The 18992-nt window shown below is 40.3% G+C and overlaps 1 protein-coding gene across 2 annotated transcripts in view; it reads right to left on the bottom strand.

The window, feature by feature from the left end:
* The window catches only part of pcxb (pyruvate carboxylase b), a 355470-nt gene that overhangs the window by 210190 nt on the left and 126288 nt on the right, over window positions 1–18992 (bottom strand). For both annotated transcript variants that reach the window (XM_078936075.1, XM_078936074.1), the window contains one exon: window positions 9011–9173. In XM_078936075.1, the coding sequence (XP_078792201.1) occupies window positions 9011–9173 (163 nt within the window). The remainder of the gene's footprint in view (window positions 1–9010; window positions 9174–18992) is intronic.

The raw sequence follows: 18992 nt of genomic DNA, 5'->3' as shown, positions 1-18992 counted from the left end.
AAATGGATGCAACTACAAAGAAAAATATACATGGAACCTGAATAAAACAGTACAAGGATAAAGCAAAAGCAAAAGGACAGAAAAAGGGAAAATGATAAACAAGAGTTATGAGGAGCAACACACAGATCAGCTGGAAAATAAGGAGGATTCTCCACGGCAGAGGCCATCTATTGTAAAATAAAAATACCTACCAACATCCATCACAACTATATACACTTACTGCACAGCTGAAGTCAGACTCGAAAACACAGAGAAAGGTAAGAGCAAATAGAGAGGCAAAAGGGGGGAAGGAGACACTTAAGGGGGAAAAACAAGTATTCTGACAGAAAAATAATAGATACCATGGAGTGAAATATATCTATAGCATTTTAGTTATTAAAAAAATGTCTATTAAGATCTACAACCAAATGAGAAATTGCACAATTTTAAACTAGCTTTTCTAACATGTACATCATAACATGAGCTCGTTCAGCTCAACCATTAAAGTCCCACTTCAACCATTTTTCCATCTATTGTAAAAGTGTTCCCAGCTTTGTAATGCTGTTTTAGCCAAAATTATTTAAAAATCTGTGTCGTTTTCTAGGACAATTTCTGCAGAGCACCAGTAGTTCAGGAGAATTTCAGCTCTGAGTTGTGGGCGGGACTGCTAACGCTTCCCATCATCCCTTTGTTTACGTTCGCTCCCGCTATCTTAATGATTTTGTCTGCTCCTGATTCACAATAAATATTGATAAATACGATATTAGGATTACTTTATCGTCAGAAAAATGCCACAAGAACATGTTAAAAACACTAAAACAACTTTCATTGCAGTGGGCCTTTGAAATTAAACATTTTACCTTCTTTGTTTTGAATAAAACCAGCCATATTTAATTAAACATGTTCCTAAGGGAGAAATTAATGCATAATCAAGCTTTTTGTTCAGGCAAATAATGAGTTAAATTAAACCAAAGTGGATTTTATTTTTTTAGAAATAATGTAATATTTTAATGATTAACAGAACCCTCAAAGGAAAAAGAATAAATGTTTTCAAATGATCAATAGGCTTTAGTCTTGACATGGTTACAGGATTTCTTTGATGATTAGCAGGAAGATAAACGTGGCATTTCTGTATCGACTTAGTGGTGCTTTGTAATTAAAAACCTTGAGAACCAACATCTCAAAACATTCCCTTATTGAACATTTGTAATTAATCAAGTCCAAATTGATTCGTGTGCGGGGGCTGCTTTGTTTATCAATTGTTTATTTCATGGCTGCCATTGTTCAAACACCAGAGGAAGTGGAGGAGAGGACAAAAGTGTCCTGTTTTATAAGGCTTTTTCATAGCAGGGCCAGTGTTCTGCTGTACTGTGCCATTTAGTAAAAAGTGGGGCTGCTAAGCAATTAAAATTAAACTTTTCTGAGTCAAGTGTCATAGGAAAATTACAGCTTATGTGTGGCTGTGTGGGGGGCTTGCCCTGAAGCAGCTGGGTGTATCTAGCGCTCAGATAATTGCTATTGGGTTCTAGATGTTATCAATTAACAAGTTGTAGCACAAGTCTGTCACTGCACAAGTATTTTAAATATTTTTTTATGTTTTAAACAGTAAAAGAATTGTTTAAGTATAATTTGAAATTTTGCCTTTCAAGTCATAGTTCAACCATTGATCAATTTGACATTAAAATTTATTTTATTTTGAAAGCATCCCTATTGGTCTTTTATATTACGATTATGCTGTTCTTAACCTAAGTTAAAAAACAAAACAAAAAGACAACCTGTGTTTTCTTTCTAGTTCCTTCAGAGCAACAGGAGTTTAGAAATTTGCCTCTGAGTTGAGGGCAGAACCTATGTCATGAAGCAACTACACCCCTCTTTCTTCAATCCATTTTTGAGAGCTCTCTGTTTACACTTCCAATAGTTACAAACCGGTGACGAGCAATAATGGAGGTACAATTTGAATAAAGAAATAGTGTTCTCTCACTAAATCTCAGATCACCCTTCATAGTCGATGTTTTGCAGATTTTTTTCCCATGCATATTTTAGAGCACTGTGTTCTGTGTCCTGATTGGTTGTTTACTTTTTCGATCATTCTTCCTCAGCCCGTCTCCTCTAAAGAATCTGTGCAGCTTGACAAATCTACATAAATCTTTAGTTGCGATCAGATCATGTTTTTATTAGCTTAGTAGTTCATACCTTGCTGAGCTGGAGTGCTTTTCTGTTGCAGTGGATCACACAGAGGCACATGGCTGAGCTATTCTATTGATTGAGTGAATTGGGTGGAGGGGTACTTTGCTGATGGACTAAGTTGATTCGGGTAGTGATACTTAACTTTTTCTCTTTGAACGCAACACTAAAAAATTAGTCTTATTTTTCTTTAAAGGTTTAAAGTTTGAGAGTTCAAACAAGACAAGCATAAAAATTTGAATGTCTGTCTGAGGAAAGTGTATAAAGTTTGTAGTGAGTTTTACAGCCTTTAAAATATATAGAGCTACTTCGCAGTATTTTACTCATCACAGGTCATTTTTAGTACGTATCCCCTGTGATAAATAAGGAAACACTGTTCTCCAAAATGCAACTGTGAGCTAAATTTTCTTAAGTTCTCCACCAGAAAAATGACACAAAAACGTGTTAAAAATACCAAAAACACCATTTTCATAAATGGTCTTTAAATAATGCAAGAACTGTGTGCCTATTTAAGTATGATGTTTATTCAAAGACAACAAGCAAACTTGGCATTTTATTTTGAAATCAGTTTTCTCTGAGTCTTCTGTGCATTAGAATATTGACCAAACCTTTGCAGAACATAAGTGTAGTTTTCTTTTAAGGATTTCACCTAAATCTAAAAGAAAACTCAAATCTTAACTGAACATGTTGACAAGCATTTTTGGATGACTAAAAAATAAAAAAAAGAAGATGAAGGCAAACATGGAGGGTAATAACCCTTGGGATTAGGGTTTTTATTTATGGAACATATTTAAATGTGATGTAGTCAAGAGAACATGCTTCCTCTAATTAGGAGTCAACCCAATTTCCTTTTTTTTTTGTCTTAGGGTGGAATCCATAAAGAAATTCCTGTGGAGGTGGGAAGCTTAAAGCAAAAAAAACTAACTGGTGGTACTTTAAGAAGCCATCTGTTTAATCAGATAAATCAGGGGATGAGTGATATTTAAATGTGGTTCAGAGAGGAGGAACAGGGGGGAACAAGGGGATGATGAAGGGAGGTCTTGTAGGAACCTCAAAGCCATGAATACTGCTAAGGTAAGGTTTGCATCTCTTAGGAGAAATCTGACAGTGGGATTTAATGACAGAGAAACATAAGTGGGTGAGAGGAAAAGGAAGAAGTCAGTGGAGGAACAGTTGCAGTAGGTGGTGGAATAATTGGAACGCTGGGAGGAGACAGAAACAGTCGGATCTAGCCTCATTATTTGCCGTCTTTTGGGGTGGTGAGATAAAGATGTTGGGACGTTAAACTGAGGACACGTTTTTTTAATCAGGTGAGTAAGACATTAGCTGATTACCAAATTTAATTTGGTAAAAAGTAAACTTATGGTTGGGAATGAGTGAAAATTTAGGAAAACACTGGCATGGACTCGTCAAATGCTAACCAATGAGTGGAAAACATCTCCAGAGGGGAAAAAACAAACTGGAATCAACACGTTCACTTGTTATTCCAACAGTACAAGAGACCTTCCAGTTCATCTCCACCATTCCTCTGCTGATAGCAATAAAGCTGCATTTCTCCACCTTTATTTTTAAAACAATACCATCATTTCAGGCATCAGTAAATTGCCTTTTTTTCCCCAACACTTCTTCCATCTCAGTAGGAGTAAAGGCTTTCCACTCGGGCTTCTTTGTGTAACCTTCACATCGCCGAGCTTGAGTCAGAGCTTGTTTACCCAAAAGGCAGTAAATTCGCTGAAAGATGAGTGGCTGTAGAAGAAAACAAAACTGTTTCAAACAAAAATGCCAAGAAGCTGCCGTAAACCTTTTTTCTTTGCCTTCCTCCTTTGCTTGACAGATTCTGACAGACTCGGCTCATCACTTCTTATCAAGTGGGGCTGCTGGTCATTAAGCTCAAACCTGCATTCAGACCTTGGATTATTTTGCTGGTTTCAATCTCCACTGTGATTTAAATAAAACAGGTTTCATTAAAAAAAAAAAAACTTGTGTTACACCTTCTTAATGAAGAAAATGAAATGCATGTCTTTATTCAAATCGTTACAAATCAAGAGCAAATAGCAAAATGCGGTTTGAAAAAGAGCTAATCTTTTGATGGAAAAAAGACCACTGTGAACGCTTTTACAATAAATCAAAAGTTGTTTGGAAAGCATCTTTAAAGAACCAGTGGTTTAGTAATGAAATAATACAGCACAAATAAAAAAAAGTTATTTTAAAAACAAAACAAACAAAACGTTCTATGTAGGAGGCAGTTTTAAAATGAAAGTACATGGAGCCATGTCAGTTCAGAGAAGAACCACTGGGTGGCTTTTGTTACACAAGCACCTAAACACACATGCAGTCTGGTTCTAAAATGTTGCATTCTGTGACTGAATTTAACAACCATGAAAACTATTCTATTTTTAACTTATTTTATTTTAAAACTGCTCAGCTTCATTGGCAGGTGTCCACTTTTAATCTTTACATCTTATTGAGCATGTTTCCACAACCTTCACATTTGTTAGTCCAGTTGTTTTTATTTATTTATTTTCTCATCTTTCAAAAGTTACATTTTGGTGTTGTCTTTTTCAGCCAAGATGATGATCACCACTGGGCTAACAAGAAAAGTCTTGATGCTGCAGGGCTAAAATGTGACATAAACAGGACCATACTGTCAAAACCTACTTTTCCTGTGCAGAAATTTGGACTGATATTAGACAGTAGGTCCCTTTTCCCAACAAAGCCATCAAGAGATGCAAAAGAAAAAAAGGGTGTTTATTTAGAGCCACTCCAAGCTAGGGGGTGGCATCCTGCTGGTTTTCTGACACCCTGCTGCTAAATAAATCAGTTCTGTTTTCCCATAAGTAGCTACAATGGCAGGTTAGTTAGAAAACATGTAGGACACTGACCCTGGGGGCCTGGAGTTTAACACCTGCAATCTAGGGAGATAATTCATTTGGTTTGCCCCTTTTCTTTAAACGAACAACAGTGTTGTGCATTTCTATTTTTTTCTCCTTTTATAATTTTTTGCAATCTAAAACCTAAAAAACACTTTACCATCGATTCATGTTTTGCTAAAACGAATTTGAGTCTTCATTGGTTTTTGCTACATTGTTCCATTTTGTGGAGAAAAACAAAGTTGTTCCAGGACAGAGCATGACTCTTGCCCTCTCCTGGTGACATTCAGCGGCTCAGAGAGAATTGAAGACAATGAGCCAGTAACAAGTGACATTTCAGCAGTGCTGGCACTAAATGGGTTGGGGCTCAAAGCCTGATCCAACGCAGCTTCACCCAAAATCTGCCTAGCGAATCCGATTTGTTCCTCACAGATTTGGAGCGTCATCTTCAGGGAGATTTACACGAGTTCTCAGAATCAATCTATGTTAATTTTTTATGTGTCTCAAAGCACTGTTTACCATGGGTGTGTGTAAAGTGTCAAAGCTTTTTGAAGAGAATGTGACCTTCCTGCTGCTTTGGAGGCTTTGCACCATCTCTGACCTCCACTAATAATTTATTAAGTTCTTCTACAAATATAGGAAGCTGTCCCATGTTGTGTCAGATTCACATTTCATTGTGGTAAAGGGGAACTGTCGACTTAGCCGCAGCTAAACAGGACAAAACAAATCCAGCACAGGAAAATGAGAAAATATGGGAGATGCAAGAGAGCAAAGAAACTGCAAGAAAAGAAGATAAAACTGAATAAAGATGTATTGAGTAAATATAAGGAAAACAGTAAAAACCCTTTAGAGGTCACAAAAGTTATTTAGAAAGACTCCCAAACCATCTTTAGAGTGTAAAAGCACATTCTCCTGAACGCGACAATGCCTTGTAATGATGGTTTTGTTCAAACAGCTGGTGAGTCCAATTCCAAAGTGAATCTATGGTGTTTGCTGCTCATTTCAATACAGCAAAGAAAAAGATAAACGTGTCGTATAGTTGAGCAAAAATGGCAGGTTACATTCAGTTTGATCACTGAGCCACATAAACTGCTAATAAACTAAAACAAGTGCCTTGCAGACTGATTTAATTGAGTCAAATTCAATTTAAATAAATCCATGTGTACGACAGAACTGTTCATTTTCCGTTGATCAGAGCCAGGAGACAGATAATGTGTCTAATTGAAAAGCCAACAGTGCAAGTCGAATTCAATCACGTCCCCAGAGTGGAAAATGTCTGTGTCAGCAGGTATTTTATCGACAGCACCCCAAAGTTAGAGGAACAGCTGCAGGAGCCTGACAACCTATTTTATTGCTTTGGTTCTTTAATTCTCCATATTGTTTGAAAATTCCTGCCAGCCAGAAAAACCCAAACCATGGAAACTTCATGTCAATATTTGACACTTTTACACCTACTTAGTTTAAGTTAGGATGATTGGTGTCTTAAACCACAATGTCTTAAGCAGCACTGCTTAAAACGAATCCACCTGCGTGCCTTCTAGCTAGGGGTGTTGCGTTAATTGCAATTAATTATAGACAAATGAGAATGTTCTTTTTAATCGTGTTAATCTAATTTTTAATCTATAACTATTGTTGTGTTCTCAAATATAAAAAACAAGACTCCAGCTGTTACGTTGCATGAACATTTCATTTGACCTCAGCTGAAAATGCGTCTTACATTGCTCTCAGTGCAGGTCTTGATGTCCGTGTTTGCAGCACGGGATGCATCGCTGCTGTGACGTCAATGTTTGACTTTTTCGTTTTTGACAACATTAACCCAAAACAAAGCCACGCCTATTATCCGTCATGTATTATGCAAATCCTCCTCAGTGGTGTAAAAATAAACGATAAGAGTCTCTTATAATATGAAAAATTCATAAAGTCAGTTTTTCTTGTTGTAATTTGACCTTTTACTGTGCCACAATATCATGAATTTAAAGGAAAATACATCAAAATGAGGCTTTTCACATCGATTATTAGGTTAGATTAAAAATAGATTATTTGATTAATCACAGGTCATGATTAATTATTCGAACAAAAAAATTTATCACGACACCACTACTTCTTGCTTTGTACTCATATCCAGCTTGTTCAGCCAATAAGAACCTGGAATCACTTTATATCATTTACAGCAGTTATGTATAGAGATGATCTTAAACGGGTGATTTAAATGGTAAATGGCGTTTTCTACCTACAAGCCCCAAAGCGCTTTACAGTCACACACCCATTCACCCAGTCACACACACATTCACACACTGGTGGCGGCTCCGCTGCCGAACACAGGCGCCAACCTACCACCAGCGTCTTGTCCAAGGACACTTCGCACATGGGTGTGCAAGGTGGGAATCGAACCTGCAATGTTACGATCATGGGTCGACCGCCCTTCCGCTGCACCACGGCCGCCCCGATTTAGGCCCTCTTGGTTAGTAGTCTTTCAAATACTCCTACTTTGTATTGTAGACTAAAACAAAATCAATTCAGGGCTGTACTGTTAAGCACTCTTATCCTGGTTTAAATCCCTGCTGGGATCTTTGTGTGTGGTTTACCTGTTCTTCCCGTGTAAGCATGGGTTTTATCCAGAATGAATAAAATCAAGTTACAAAAACATTTGAAAAAAACATTAAATATCCCCCTGACTACCAGCAATACAAATTTTGAACCTGAATAAATCCAAACCACTGCAAACTAAATTAACTCCTGTTGGTATCTACAGATGACATTTGGGGCTTTTTAATTATATTAAATGTTAAAGGATGGAGCTTCGGGTACTGTAGTTTTTGTTCGATTAACATTTTTGACTGTACAATTATTTTCTTTGGAGGTCAAGATGATATAAAACATTTAACAAGAGTGTTAAAGAAACGCAATCTGGACCCTCTAAACATTTTGAAAATTTTTCACTGATATGAAAACAAACCATCAGCACAAACGAAAAAAATACAAGTGGACAGCTGAGCTGCAGAGATGTCAGCACCACACGGACTGGAAAAAAACATCTGTGAGGAAACACTGTGGGAAAGTTAAGAGGGCAAGAGCACTACAAAACCTGCTCCAGAGCGCTCAGGAGTCGAGGCAGAGCCAACAGTTATCCTTCCAACATGATTCCAACCCGTATTTGGCAGCCTATAGGCAACACTGGAGTGGCTTTTGGATAATTCACCAAAAAACTCCTCTGGTCGTCCATACAAATGGATGACTTGAACAAATCAGACCTCTCTGGCAAGGCCTAAAACAGCTAGCTATTGACACCATTTCAAAACCGCCAAAGCCTGAGGGGATCTGAGCAGCAATGGCAGAAAGATCCCTAAATCCAAACATGCAAAGCCTATGAGATCATGCATGAGAGGTTTGAAGGAGAGAAAACTGAAGACAAAGAGGCTTCAAGTCAGAGCTGGGAAAGAGCTTCAGAGTATTCATTTAAAAAACAAAACTAATGCAAATTGTCAATTATATTCTGATATATGAGACTGCAAGGCAAAAGGTAAAAATGAATGCACCATAAACAAGCCTATGCCCTGATCTTTATGTCAACTCATGTTAAATATAGGAATTGTACTTACAGCTAATGGCATTTAAACTCAACTCCAAAAGTTCTTAGTAGACAGCTTGATACATTAAAATCATCATAAATGATCGAAAACTTCTAAGATCAAAATCAAATTTTTACAAACATGTTTCTGTAATATTTCCCAGTTGTGCGATATTACAGAATCATGTTAAAGTTTTGTTTTTTGTTGATGCCAAACTTAATTTGGTAAGGAATATACCAGTCAGATTAGCATCTAGCTTAGGCGTTGGTCATAGGTAGATAGGGGCTATCTGCTAATGAAAAATGGGCAAACATGTACCGAGCACGCATGAAAAATCAAGGTTGTAGTTTGAGGCAACATTGACGGTGGAAAGAAAGACTTGACGAAGTCATTAAGCAGAAGGCTTACCTCAATTCTTCCGGTGTCAGGTTGGAAGCCTCTGGCTGGGTCTTCAGTGGTCACTCTACACTGGATGGCACAGCCATTCACCCTGATCTTATCTTGTTTCAGGCCCAGTTCTGGCAGGCTGCGGCCTTCACAAACGCGCAGCTGAGCGTGCACCAGGTCCACACTGTTGTGAAGAGAAAGAGACAGATGAAGTAAAGACTCTTCTCTTTTTCTGGAATAAGACATTTTTTACTATTTGCTAAAAAAAAAAAAAAAAAAAAAAAAAGGTTAACATAACACCTAACGGGTTTTTGATGTTTTTCTGAACAGAAACTGGAAGTAAAGTTTTGCAACAGTAACTATGCAAAATAAAGGTATTTTGCCAAAATTTCATGTTAGCATAACAGTCTTCAACTTTGTTACATGAAGCAGATGCAGTTCAATCCGTCGAGTTAGGGGGTATAATAAGATCCAAAAATCAGAGCAGTGCAATCTACTTTAAGGAATTGATATTTTTGTCTACCAAGTATCTACAGATCTTTCTGGTTTTGTGGCAAACCCAGTATCGCAGCTCAGCTGAAGGCTCATTAGGAATTCAGATGACTGATTTTGTGTCCTTTCCATCAAACTGGCAATTAGCAACTATGAAACCTTATTAGGGCCCGAGCACGGAGTGCAAGGACCCTATTGTAATTCGAATGTTTATTATTATTATTAGGGCCCGAGCACGGAGTGCAAGGACCCTATTGTAATTCGAATGTTTATTATTATTATTATTATTAGGGCCCGAGCACGGAGTGCAAGGACCCTATTGTATCTGTTAGAGTTATTATTATTATTATTATTATTAGGGCCCGAGCACGGAGTGCAAGGACCCTATTGTATCTGTTAGGTTTATTAGGGCCCGAGCACGGAGTGCAAGGACCCTATTGTATCTGTAAGAGTTATTATTAGGGCCCGAGCACGGAGTGCAAGGACCCTATTGTATCTGTTAGGTTTATTATTATTATTATTATTTTTCTTCTGCCGGAAGAATCGCATTTTTGAGGCCTTTAACATACCCCAAAACTCACCAAATTTGGCACACACATCAGGAGTCGTGAAAAATTTCGTATTTTATGGGAAATTGGCATGGGTGCGCAAAAATGGCTCGACAGCGCCACCTACAGTGACTTTTGTCCCGACGCCCCGCATACGCTTTAACGTACAAGCTTGATTTTTACAGGGCATGTTCTTCAGATGGAGACCTACAAAAAAGTCTGAAAGGACCCACCTGTCACTCGCACAGGAAGTCTGATATATTGAGGTCAATATGTCATTTTTGCTCTATTTTGGACATTTGCAGGCCTCCTTCTAGAACGAACTCCTCCTAGAGATTTGTGAATAATGACTCCAAACTTTGGTTTTGTAAACTATACACATGTCCGATGTTAAATTGCAAAGCTTTTAAGTTTTTACAGAAGTTTGTGGCCGTGGCGGCGCGTAGAAATTTGACGTTGTTTCGAAAACACGCCATGAAAAGAAAAATGGCCATAACTCAGCCATGCATATTCCAATCTGATCCAAAATTGATATGCATGATTGTAGTCTGACTCTGAACACATCTGCAGTGAAAGAATCCGGAAAAAGTGTAGCGCCACCTGCTGGCAAGATGAAATGACATGTTTTACTTGGAGCATCACTGCTCTGAGTAGGATGAGCCGACACACCTGAAAATGACATCCACCTGTTGAAAAGCCATTGAAGTTTACTCTGACAAAAAACCATAACTTTCAATGCGGGGGTGTGGTCGTGACAGAGCGGCAAAGTTGGGCATCTCGCCATGCACACAAAAGTTGCTCTCACGTGCACATTCCTTGTCCAATCTCACTGAAATTCAATGGATATGATGAAGCTTCTATTCTGAACCCATGGATATGACAATCTTGGACGAGCTCTATAGCGCCACCTAGTTATTGCATTGGGCACATTCTGCCCATTTTTATCTAATTGCTTTGTCCAATGTGCATGAAATTAAAACTGGAGATACTCAGAAGGGTCCTCTCTCATAATCTGAAGTTTCATGGGTGTACACCTGACGGTGCCTGCGTAACAGGAAGTGGTCGATTATGTGCACCCAAATAATAGAAATTTATTATAAATCAGCCGTTTGTCTCAGGAAGCTGAGATTTCAGAATTAGATGCCTTTAATAACCTCCAGCTTTGATATGTAACACAATAGGGTCTATGAGAAACTTCATACCTCTTTTTTTCCTATGCAATTTTGGACTGAACAAAGATTTTTAGCATAAATTCTGTTTAGGTTATCAGCACCAAAGACTAGACTTTAATAGGCATTTATGTGCTACTGCTTCCTAAAAAAATTCAGAATGATTGAAGTTACAGGTGACATCTTAGAGAGCATTACATCCAAAAAGGTCCGAAAATGTCTTTTTAGGCAAAACTACAAACACCTATTTTTTTTCATAACTTAATCATCATATATCAACACCATTTATTTTTTTAAATGTAGGGATCTGTGTTTGCTGCCTTCCATATTTTTTTCAGAAGTCCAGGTGAAACAGATGATTTTAAAAAAATCCTGATTCATCCCAAAACCTGTGCTTTTTCCGTCTGGACTCCAAACAAGTGTGTTTTAAAATTACTTATGCTTCAAATATCCACACCAAGTTTCACACGCATATAGCTGAACATGTCTAAATGCTTCTTGAATATTCTTTACAGATATAAAATGAACTGGTCAACTGTAGGATGTCATTTCCTCTTACATGCTTAAGTCTTTTCCTCATGCTGCAGCCTGCTCCTCAATCATCCCTGTTGCTGGAGTCAAATTTCACCCCCCCCCCCCCCCACACACACACACCAGCTGCCAGTTCATATGCTAACTAACCCAGAAGTGAGGTGACAAGAGTTTAGACACAAGAGGGAGGGCAGACTGCTTTTTCATTTGTTTTGTATGTCTTTCATAGATTTTTATGAATAATCATTGCTTTTCTAGTCATGTAAAATGCAATTACCTAATATTTTATCTTTTTTTTTTACAAACAAAACATATGAATGTGCTCCAAAACAAAACCCAACTCTCAGTACAGTTCTACAGATGTAACATAAGACTTAGACAGTAAATGTCTCTTTTATCCTTTTTTAATCAATGCTGCAACTTCTTTTCCTTAATATAAATCCAATGAAATTAAACTACAAAACCAAAAAACACAACGTATAGCAAATTTCTCTAAATAAATTATGTGTATATACAATATGTAGCACTTTTAAACAAAATAATAACAAATCCTTCCAATACAAGCACAGAAAAATGGAACACAAAATTTAAAACCCAAATTTGAAATGGCAATTTTAAAAAGATAATTTTTTCAGCCTGCTAAAAGTGCACATTTGTAAAAGCTCTTTTATATAGACAACTGTTTGGTTGCTTAGAGCTCTAAATATAAAAACAATGCCTTTATGGACGTGGCACGGATGGCACGGATGTTCAGCAGGGTAAACCCCAGGAAAGCGGCGGGACCTGATGGAGTTCCCGGAAAGGTTCTGCGGGCCTGCGCCGATCAACTCTCCCAGGTCTTCACAAAAATCTTCAACCTGTCGCTAGCTCAGGCTTTCATCCCTGCTTGCCTGAAGTCATCCACTGTCATCCCGATACCCAAAAAGTCCTCATCCACAGCCTTCCTCACGGACTTCCGCCCAGTTGCACTCACTGCTGTCATCACAAAGTGTCTGGAGCGGCTGCTCCTGGGACACATCAAAGACTCCCTCCCTCCAATCTTCGTCCCCCACCAGTTTGCTTACAAAGCAAACAGATCAACGGATGATGCCATTTCCATCACCCTCCACACTGCGCTGAGCCACCTGGAACACAGAGACACCTACGCCAGGATGCTCTTTGTGGACTATAGCTCAGCCTTTAACACAATCATTCCTGACATTCTGGTCAACAAACTGTCTGAACTAGGACTCCACCCACTCACCTGCTCGTGGATCAAGGACTTCCTGACAAACAGACCACAGACAGTCAAACTTGACCCCCACCTCTCCTCCACCCGGACGCTGAGCACAGGCTCCACACAGGGATGTGTGCTGAGTCCTCTGCTGTATACACTGTACACAGCAGACTGCAGACCAGCCCACACCAGCAACACCGTGGTGAAGTTTGCAGACGACACTACTGTGGTGGGGCTGATCTCTGGGGACGACGAGACGGCCTACAGAGACGAAGTCCTGAAACTCTCAAGGTGGTGTCAGGCTAATAACCTCATCCTGAACACCACCAAGACCAAGGAGATCATCCTGGACTTCAGAAAAAACAGAACAGATCCACCCCCACTCTACATCGATGGAAACTGTGTGGAGAGGGTCCACAGCTTCACCCTCCTGGGCACCACCATCTCTGCTGACCTCACGTGGTCTAACAACACCATGACTGTCATCAGGAAGGCCCAGCAACGCCTGCACTTCCTGAGAAAACTTAGGAGGAACGACGTCAGCCAGGAGCTGCTGGTAACGTTCTACCGCTCAACCATTGAGAGCATTCTGTCCTATGGCATCACAGTGTGGTTTTCCCACTGCACTGAAGCAGAACGGCAGAGTCTCCAGAGAGTGGTAAAGACAGCGCAGAGGATCATCGGCTGCCCCCTCCCCTCACTGAAGGACATTTACCAGTCTCGCTGCCTCAGCAGAGTGACTAGCATCACCACTAACTCCACCCATTCTGCTTTCCCTCTGTTTGAACTGCTGCCCTCTGGAAGGAGGTACAGGTCCATCAGAACCAGGACAAACAGACTAAGAAACAGCTTTTTTCCATAGGCAATTATCATACGGAATGCACATACGTCCACCAACCACACCTCACTCTAATTTTACTACAATGCGTGCAATATCCTGACTGTCTAACCGGGTCACTGTGCAATAACTTGATATTTATTAAGCTGTGCTCACAGCAACTCATGTAATTCCATTCTATTTTATTCACAAATATTTAATATTTAACAGTTTCTGTCCATATTGTTCATTTTTTGTTAAGAGTTGTAAATACAGTATTTCTTTTTCTATTCTATTTTTATTTTTATTTTATGTAACTCCTTCACTCCAAGGCTGCTGCAATTTCATTGTATCCCCATGTACAATGACAATAAACGATTCTGATTCTGATTATATCACTTAGACACAGATGGAGAACCATATCAACTGGATTGGTAACAGCAACAACCACCGACCAAGCCGGCAAGCCCTGGCAGAAAAGATCCCCACAAGAAACACTGCAGGCTGTTCCATAAAAAATATAGTTTTACCATTGCCTTGCAGATCACAGTTGAAGTGGTTTAGTTTTCCTAAAAAAATTCAGAATGATTGAAGTTACAGGTGAACTTTTAGACAGCATTTCATCCAAAAAGGTCCGAAAACGTCTTTTTAGGCAAAACTGCAAACACCTATTTTTTTGCATAACTTATCTTTCAAATATCAACACAAAAAAATTAAAAACGGTAGGGATCTGTGTTTGCTGCCTTCCATATTTTTTTCAGACTTAAAAGTGTAACAGATGATTTATAAAAAATCCTTTTTCATCCAAAAACCTGTGTTAAATCTGTCTAGACTCCAAACAAACATTTTTTTATGGTAACTTATGTTTCAACAATCGACACCAATTTTCACAAACCTATAGCTGAACATGTCCCATAGCTCCCTGAATATTTTCATAGATATAAAATGAACTGGTCATTGTAACATCTAGCATTCTAACATCTAACATCTTACATGTCAAAGCCTCTCTCAGCCTGGCTCTGCTGAAGGAGTCGTGTTACAACCCCGCCCCCTCCTGCTGGGACCCCATCTCCTATGTAAATTAGCAAGCAGTGAACAGAGAGATGAGAAGTAAGAATGGCCATTACTCAGGCATGCGTAATCCAAAGACAGCCAGTTAAACACTGAAAGACATATTTTTTCGGTATGTCTTTCATACATCTTTAGTATTAAAAACTCTCCCAGATGAATGTGCCTGACTCCACCTGCAGGTGGATCACAGACTTCCTGACGGACAGACAGCAGTATGTGAGGCTGGGGAAGCTCGTCTCAGATACTCGGACCACAAGCACCGGATCCCCCCAGGGCTGTGTCCTTTCACCCCTGTTACTCTCCCTGTACACAAACAGCTGCACAGCTGGTCACCTGTCTGTCAAACTCCTGAAGTTTGCTGACGACACCACACTCATCGGCCTCATCTCTGACGGAGATGAGTCGGCCTACAGGAGTGAAATAGCCAGGCTGGTGTCATAGTGCAGCGCTAACAACCTAGAGCTTAATGCTCTGAAGACAGTGGAGATGACAGTGGACTTCAGGAAGGCCCCAGCCCCCCTCCCCCCTGTCATCCTCTGTGACTCCCCGGTGACCTCTGTGGAGTCCTTCTGCTTCCTGGGAACCATCATCAGCCAGGACCTCAAGTGGGAGCAGAACATCAGCTCCATCACTAAGAAGGTCCAGCAGAGGATGTACTTCCTGAGGCAGCTGAAGAAGTTTCACCTCCCTGAAAAGATGCTGGTAGACTTTTACACCGCCATCATCGAATCCACCCTCACGTCCTCCATCACAGTCTGGTTCGCTGCGGCCACAGCCAGAGACAAGGCCAAGCTGCAACGCGTCATCCACTCAGCAGAGAAGGTGATCGGCTGCCACCTCCCGTCTCTCCAGGAGCTGCACATCTCCAGGACCTGGAGGCGGGCAGCCAGGATTGTAGCCAACCCCTCTCATCCAGGACATAATCTCTTTCGGCCCCTCCCTTCTGGCAAGAGGCTCCGGTCCATCAGGACCAGGACCTCGCGCCACAAGAACAGCTTCTTCCCCACTGCAGTCAGCCTGCTGAACAGTACCCCAACTCCCCCAGCTGACCCTCCCCCCGCCCACCAAAGGACTGTCGGTGCCACTTACAGGCCCCACCATCCCATCTTTTTTCTTTTCCTTTTTCTTTTTTTTTATCTCTTATATCCTTTTTTATAATCAATGTTCGAACTTCTTTTCCTTTCTATTGTCATGGTTTCAGTTTGTTGTCTTGTTTTTCGCTTTAGTTCTTGTTCTGTCTTGTTTGGTTCTGTTTCCTGTTTTATTTTGAAAGGTTTCCTGTCTTGTCATGTTTCTTGAGTTTTACTTCCTTTGGTCCCCATCTGCCCTAATCGTGTTCACCTGTGTCTTGTCTGCCCTGTCTGTATATAAGTCTTGTCTCTGCCTTCCTCCTGTGCTGGTCCATTAACTTCTGCTCATGTTGATCACGTCTTCTTGTCTGGCGTCCATGTCCCTTGCCATGCCACAGTAAGTTTTTGTTTTTAGTTTTGTCATCCTGCTCTGCAGCGCTTTTTGTTAGTTAAATAAACCCACTTGCCCTGAACCCGTTTGCCTCCCGTCTCTGCGCCTGGGTCCTACCTGCTCTCGAGCCTCCCCCCCACACGACATCTATACATCCAATGAAATTAAACTACAAATCAACAAACACAACTGATAACAAATGTCTCTAAAAAATGATGTGTATATTTGCAGAACCTTAAAAACACCAAACAAATAACAAATGCTTCCCAAATAAAGCACAAAAAATGGAACACAAAATGTAAAACCCAAGTTAGAAATTGCAATTTGAAAAAGATACTTTTTTCAGCAGCTTTTCAAAATCAATCACCAATTCTACTCTTCTGTGGATGAAACAAAGAACTCCAGAACAATGAAGCCATTTCTCTAAGTCTCTCTCACCTTCAGTTTTAAACAAGGTCTGTGAAAATCCACCATACATTGGTCACATGAACTCAGAGACCTGCTAAAAGTGCACAATTGTAAAAGCTCTTTTATATAGACAACTGTTTGTTTGCTTAGAGCTCTAAATATAAAAAAAAATGCTTTTCTATCACCTAGACACAGATGGAGAACCATATCAACTGGATTAATAACAGGGTGGCATGTTTAGGTTTAAACTTACATCAATAGACAACATGAAGCTGTCCATCACATTTTTGACCTAAACATGTAAACACATCCTTGGCTCTGCGGTTAAGAAATGGCATTTGGGAATCTCTTTATACCAGGAGCCAGCCTGGCCATTGGAACATCGCCACAGTGCCCATCCAGACTGGGACAGCAACGGGGTCCACTTCAGAGCCGTGAGCTGCTGTGTTTAACTCCAGCTGTCCCAGCAAGGGAGACAACTGCAGCAACATCCACTGACCAAGCTGACAAGCCCTGGCAGAAAAGATCCCCACAAGAAAAACACTGGCTAAGGCAGGCTGGTCAAAAAAAAATAGTTTTGCCATTGTCTTGCAGCTCACAGATCAAGTGGTTTAGTTTTCCAGTAATGTCAGTCAAGAATGCAAGTTCAGATTTACAATGTTCATATTCACCATATTCAACAGACATCTCCTCCAATAGCACCTTAAAAATCCTGTGCTGTTTTGCTTTGCAGCTGAGGTTGTTTACGATTTTCAGAATAAGAGTCATTATATGTCCAGAGCCAATCACTTCTGCACATAAGGCCTGCTGGTGAATGACGCAGCAGTAATGCAGACATTTTGGAAAGTCTGGGTCAGCTTTACAGTGAGTGATGAAACCTGTTTGTCTATTGATCATAGCAGGAGTCCCATCTGCAGTCACTGCTACCAGCTTTTCTAATTGTACCTTTTTCTGCACAAAAACTCCTTCACCGTGTTATACATTTCAACTCCTCTTGTAGTTGTCTGTTAGGGCAGATGTGTCAGGAGTTCTTCTCTTGTGGAAACCAAAAGCTATGCTGTACTGTTGCCGTCCACAGACTCATCACACTGGACGTTAACCACCTGCACTTTGCAAGATCCCGGTCCAGCTAATTGGCCAAGTTATCAGACATAGCTGACACTCATCTAGACATTGTAGTGGAAATTGAATGAGTTCTATTGTTCTCATCCTTAGGGACAGTGATAGCAATTATCATCATTGCTTGAATTTTTTTCATGCTATATGCAAAAGTCTTTGTCCCTTAAGGCAACAGATTACAGCCCCCCCCCCCCCCCCCCCCCCCCAGGCTGCTGTCGTATTAACATTAGCTTGGAGCTCCAGAATGGACAAGAAAAAACGACGAGAATGGCTCGAGCAGGGCGTTGCTCACGGGGCGGTCGCTCGTGCCATGCGGTCGCACGTGCTCGGGCCCGCTAAATGCTACTTGTAGCTTTAATTATTATTATTCTTTTTCTTCCGACGGAAGAGTCGCCTTTTTGAGGCCTTTAACATACCCCAAAACTCACCAAATTTGGCACACACATCAGGAGTCGCGAAAAATTTCGTATTTTACAGGAGATTGGCATGGGCGCACAAAAACGGCTCGACAGCGCCACCTACAGTGACATTTGTCCCGAGCCCCCGCATATGCTTTGACATACAAGCTTGATTTTTTCAGGACATGTTCATCGGATAGAAACCTACAAAAAAGTCTCCTGGTACCAAGCTGTCAGTCGCACAGGAAGTCTGATATTTTGATGACAATATGTCATTTTTGCTGTATTTTGGTCATTTGCAGGCCTCGCTCTAGAACGAACTCCTCCTAGAGATTTGAGAGTAATGACTCCAAACTTTGGTTTTGTAAACTAGACACATGTCCGATGTTAAATTGCAAAGCTTTTAAGTTTTTATGGATGTTTGTGACCATGGCGGCGCGTCAAAATTGGAGGTCGTTTCGAAAACACGCCATGAAAAGAAAAATGGCCATTACTCAGCCATGCATAATCCAATCTGATCCAAAATTGATGTGCATGATTGTAGTCTGACTCTGAACACATCTGCAGTGAAAGAATCTGGAAAAAGTGTAGCGCCACCTGCTGGCAAGAGGAAATGACATGTTTTACTTGGAGCATCACTACTCCGAGTAGGATGAGCCGACACACCTGAAAATGACGTCCACCTGTTGAAAAGCCATTGAAGTTTACTCTGACAAAAAACCATAACTTTCAATGCGGGGGTGTGGTCGTGACAGAGCGGCAAAGTTGGGCAT

This window comes from Oryzias latipes, chromosome 18 (genome assembly GCF_053564925.1).
Source record: "Oryzias latipes strain Hd-rR chromosome 18, Olatipes_Hd-rR_3.1".
Lineage (NCBI taxonomy): Eukaryota > Metazoa > Chordata > Actinopteri > Beloniformes > Adrianichthyidae > Oryzias > Oryzias latipes.
This window is presented reverse-complemented; position numbering and strand designations above follow the sequence as displayed.